Here is a 5,702-nt window from a genome sequence, read left to right on the forward strand (position 1 = left end):
GTGTGGTGAAAAATTTTGTGTTTCACTCGGAGGCAAATTTTGTTTAACCCTCGTACTTTGAAACCCTCGCAACGCTCAAGATTCCATTTCTCGAACCACTCGCCACGCTCGTGGTTCAATTTTGGAATCTTTCGCTTGCTCAGGTATCAATATTTGCACGAGCGGTTAAACAACAACTTTGCCCCCTTGTAAAACAAATAACTATTCTGTCATCAATATTCCTTGTCTTCCCTAGACAAAACATTTTTTTCTACACAGTAACACAAAAGCTGATTCATAGCAAGCAAGCAACGCGAAGTCGCTCGCTCGTTCATTTGCTCTTCGCAACCGAAGGAGGGTGAGCCGACAAAGGTGCATATCGCACTTGGGGTATTGCATTCAATATTTTTACCTGAGTTAATTCAGCAAACGGTTCCTTGTCTTCCCTTTAGTCAGTAACTATTCGCGTCTTCGCTTCCCTTGTGCGGCATTTAAGATGTCGCAAAGATTGTGGTTGCTCGTGGAATGGGTGGACGAACGTGATGTATTTCCCAGTTATGGAGTGGTCAATGTTGGTTCCTTGATCGGTAATGAGACGCAGTTACACGTTGGGAAAATGATATATGTTCGAGATAAGCACGGGAATAATACTCGGCGGGCGCAGGTTATGAGGATATCGGGTAAGTTTTTAAATAACCGTTATCTAACTGTCATCTGAAGTCATTTTCATTATTAAGAGGATGAATGACCGCTTCTCCTTACAATTGTAGTCTTCATTTTCCTCTCAGGAGAATGATATTATGGAAAACATTTTTCCACAATTTAATCATTTAATGTATCATCACGCTCAACGATTGTTGCGCCATTCTAGAGTCCTAGCTAAATTGGTTGTTCAATACTTACGCTATAGAATTTCCAATTTAGCAAGAACCCTAAATGGCCTAACAAGCCCGTGTGGTGACTGTATAGGTATACATAGTGAATACGCACGTATATAAGTAGGTACTTATATGTAACATTAACCAAAGCTATGCCTCTAAGTTTGAATGTCGATTTGTCGATTACCAGGTAAAATATAGGTAAGTGTTAGGACTGAAAAATAAATTGCAAATTATATAATAATTAAAAAAAACTAAATTAATCAATCCACCCCTCGTTTTTCATAGCTAATATTTACTAAAAGGACAGTGGTAAATGAGATTTGTGGACCTACTACAGGTACCTAGGTATTAATTTATTTAATTTTGGTTGGGTGAATATTATCATTGCGTTAATAGTGTGGTAAAAATGTTTGTGTTTCACTCCGTAGCAAAGTTTGTTTAACCCTCGTGCCTTGCCTTGAAAATTGCTGCGCTCGTGATTCAATTTTAGAATTTATTGCTCGGGTATATACTTAGGGCATAGGTACTGAAAATTCCTGGACTGGCCACTTAGAAAAAATAAGTCGTCTCATTATATCAGAATCCAGAAACTTTCGGTGTGGCCCACGCACGTGGGATTAAACAACAACTCTGGGCTATAACCGCAAAAATCGAAGTTCGCAAATTGCGGGCATTTTTCTCTAATTACGCCTTCATTGGAGTAAAAGAGAAAGATCCCCGCAATTTGCGAACTTCGATTTTCGCGGTTAGAGCCCTGCGCCCTTGTAAAACAAATATCTGTTTCTAGATAATAAACACTACGTGAAAGAACAAAAGAAATTGGTGGAGAGAGAGGATCATCAAGTGAAGAATGTGTTGTCGCTTTGTATGCGCACTATTCGAGAAATGAAATCCGGCCCAATGGTAATTATTATTTAAAAAAAAAAAATCATTTATTTCAGGTTACCAGGACCCATATTACATTCACAAAAAATAATAATAATAGATAATACTTAGTAGTTAATATTTGATTATTTTCTTTTGTAAGATCAACTGATAAGATAATAATTACGTCCAGTCCATGGGAAAAAATTGCTTTCTCAAGGCACACATTTTTTGTACCGAAGTATGTTCAGGTATAAAATATGGTCGATTGTATGACTTGCCTAAGCTACCTGTCAGTTTCCTGTTATATTTTCTCAATGGAAAAAAAACCACGCATATAATAATACACGCTGTAATGTGATCGAAACTCAGCGGCATATTAATCCAGAATTCTTATCATGCTTTTTAGGCTTCCGTAACCAAAATGACACAAAAAATGGAACCAGTTTTATCACGTCCGTCTGTTCGTCTGTCTGTCTGTCTGTTTGTATGTCAAGCTGTCAAGCCAGGTGTATTAGCAAAAAAGGTTTAAGAAAAGAAAAACTTTTTTGTTACAGTTTTCCGGGATGATGAGTTCCGATCAACCGGCTCAAGGAGTTTCGACTGGACCGGTATCATTGCCACAAGTCGTGCCGGACACTGATAATACTAGCAGCGAAAGTGAACAGGAGGTTCGTGATTTTGATTTAATTTTTAATGTTTTTCGTGGTACCTGTATCAGGGATGTTGCGGATGCAGATTTATTGACCCCCGCGGATGCGGATGCGGGTATTTAAAGCCTCACATCCGAGCATGCGGATGCGGGTGCGGATGTCAAGATTTGGTCTTTGGACGAAACAGGACGTAACGTCACGTAACGTAACGTTAAATATTACATTTTTTATTTTAAAAAACGAAACGTTTAGTATTTGAGCAAGAATATAGGTATATACGTTTTATTTAATAAACAGTAACTTGGCCGTCTTTTCGGGATCTAGACAATTTCATTATATATAATGACGAAATTACCTAGCACTTACGCCGCCGGCGCCGCCGCTAATATGTTCCTGTTACCGACTTGGTCGACATCCGCATCATGCGGATGCTCCGCATCGATTTTATGCAGATGCGGATGTTGAAAATAATGCGGATGTTCCGCGGATGCGGATGCGGATGCGAATATTCGCAACATCCCTGGTACCTATTATGAGCAACTCTAAGTAATAGTTTTTTTTATGTTCGATCAGCAGGTGATTAAGCTTGCTTATTCTAAACTATGAGATATGATGAACAACTAGGAAAAAACGACGTTTCTTAAAGCGTCTATTTAATATTTGGAATTGGAACCAGGTATAATGAAAATGTTTTATTGCATCAGCTCTTATAGTGTGGTTGTTGCTGGAAGACAAAAATATTATTAATGTCCAAAAACCATTTCTTGATTCTTACAGATGCATTATGAAGTTAGCAGACGTCATAAAAAGTCGTCCCAAAACGCTCACTATCATCGCGATGCTTCCACAAGCCGAAGCAGACAGTCCTCTCGGTACCAGGCTCCAAACCCCAGGAGCCGCTCCATGATCTGCAGCACTCCAGTAACACAAGGCGCCCGTATACCTGTCTTGACCTTCGACCAGAGCACCCAAGTTGATTTTGACGCGGAAGACCGTAAACAAAAGATGGTGGAGATGGAGGTTGTCGTTAAAGGTCTCTACGCCCGCTTTTTGGCATTAGTGGCTAGATGTCATAACGAGAACATTCCATTGCCGGAAGGTGTGGTTGACCCTTTTGATGGTCCAGAACGTCAGAACGGTACGTCACCGATGGAGCAAGCCAACGTAGTGGGGGAGAATTTGACTGTGAACGGAAACCATGTGAAGGGCGAAGCGGTTTCGAATCCAAAAACGTTGGAGGTTCGTCGAGTTTCAGCGCACACTACCAACACTGGCGAAACGAGCTATAATGGGATCGATTACGATATGGTACCTATTTTTTATTAATTTTAGAAAAAATATCTTAGCGCATTCAATATTCTGGGAGCTAGCGAAGCGTCTCACTGATGTGGTGACCAGAGGGCACTGGTTCCTTCCTTGTCCAGCGAATTTGCATGGCAATACAGCGCGGCAAATGCTACCAGTCTACTGGACAGTCTGCATGGGCACCCTATCATCTAGCGCCGAGCTAGCCCCAATTTTTACCTATACATTTTTATTAATTTACTTAGTATTTCAAATTTCTATATTCATGATTTTTTATAAATTAATTTATTTTATTGGAAAATAAAATAAACTACCATTTCAGGTACCGATTGGAGCTGGCAACGCCGTTGTGCCAAGCAGACTATTGAACGATATAGACTGGACGTCCTACAGCACTGCCACAAGGCAACTTCTGCAAGCAGTGTTTCCTCGCAGGTAACTAATACACTTCTTACCAATATATTAAAAAAAAAAATCGATAACTAAATTATCAGACATCGTAATTTTTTTAGCTTTTTTGGTGCAGCGGAGTGGCGTTAACGGAATTGATACCTATAGATAATTCCAACTGAAATTGTAAATTAAGGTTATTAACGTAATTAACGCTAATTAATCATTAGGGTTGCAATTGTTTATACCAATTCCGTTAACACCACTCCGTTGCACCGAAAATGCTATAAAATTTACGATGTCTGCGCTAATTATTGAACAGAATTTTGCAATATTCGTGATATTGTACAAACAAATAAATGCCCTTACTGGGTTTTGAACCCGGAACCTCTTGCTTCATAGGCAGGTACTACTGACGAGGCCAGGAGGCCGTTAAAATAAAATGTTTTATTTAAGGGTACTTGCCACTCATTCCCTGACTGGCAAGCAATCTCCAGCCTTCATGAACATCCCGCCGAAGAAGCGGCTCGACCCTCAAATCGTGAATGATATTGTTGACACCGTTGCTGAGCGCTGCGGTGTATCTAAACGACTGGTCAGGTAAATTCCTAAACAACTTTACTTACTAAGTTAACGGGTTAACGCTAGAGTTCTTATTTTAAGTTTGTAATACGAAAAACATAAAGATTGCCGACAGGGTAAAGGTAGACTGAAAAAGAGATGGCAGAACGACTTAAGGAATGGTGGGGAATAAAGAAAGCGAAAGGACCAAATGGAGAAAAAAGAGGGGATGCCGTTGTCCTGCAGTGGGTCAAAAAAAACGCAAATAAAAAACCGAAAAATCAAAAGAAGCTCCTACTGTTACCGAAGGGATGCGGAGTCTAGAAACAAAACTACCGCCGATTTAGTTTTGCAGGGAGGCCGACCCCGGCTTTCCTGCAAAATCTACAAATGGTGCCCGGCAACCCCCGTGCCGAGTTGTAATTAGCGCTTTACAGTTCGTGGGAATTTATTTCATCAACGTTCTTAACTTACAAAAAAAGGCAAATGTTTAAATAGGTATACTAATCTAATCAACTTAGAAAAATGTGTATAATTGGATAATACGGTTCTTATACTAGACCCGGGAGTTCGACTGGAATTTGTGCGTGCGTCTATAAGATTGTGAGCGTTCATGCTTTATAAATGTTCATGGTTTATCTCTTGTTTTTTCAGAGGCAGCATAACAATAAAATGCACTGACGAGGCGAAACTGTACCGCAACCGGCTGCACTACAGACAGTCTCGTCAGCATCCGAATCAAGAGAATGTCCCGCCCGGACCTTCCTCGGATGAATCGTCTACCGTCACCGAATAAATTCGTTGACACGTTGACAGATGATTCACTAACATTAAAACTAACTAAATAATATGGCTCAGCGATCCAAAGAGGGTCTTGGCCTCCGAAACGAGAGCACGGCACTTTTCCCGATTCTGCGCCGTTTCCTGCCAATTATCGGCTAGAAGCTGACGCAGATCCGCTTCCACACTGAAAAATACGCTGAAGAATACACGAAATGCTAATGGGCGCTTTTTACTTTATCGTGGACGTTCACAATAGCACGTTTAATCGTTACGATAACGCTGGACC

The 5,702-nt window shown here is 40.4% G+C and overlaps 1 protein-coding gene across 1 annotated transcript; it reads left to right on the top strand.

Moving 5' to 3' along the window:
• The first annotated feature begins 331 nt into the window (after positions 1–331).
• On the top strand, positions 332–5,431 carry LOC134672504 (uncharacterized). The gene is made up of 7 exons (XM_063530445.1): positions 332–659; positions 1,648–1,763; positions 2,282–2,395; positions 3,155–3,685; positions 4,005–4,117; positions 4,529–4,672; positions 5,288–5,431. The coding sequence occupies exons 1-7, from the start codon at positions 476–478 to the stop codon at positions 5,427–5,429; spliced, it is 1,344 nt and encodes a 447-aa protein (XP_063386515.1). The 5' UTR covers positions 332–475; the 3' UTR covers positions 5,430–5,431.
• The last annotated feature ends 271 nt before the right edge of the window (positions 5,432–5,702 follow it).

This window comes from Cydia fagiglandana, chromosome 17, assembly GCF_963556715.1.
Source record: "Cydia fagiglandana chromosome 17, ilCydFagi1.1, whole genome shotgun sequence".
Lineage (NCBI taxonomy): Eukaryota > Metazoa > Arthropoda > Insecta > Lepidoptera > Tortricidae > Cydia > Cydia fagiglandana.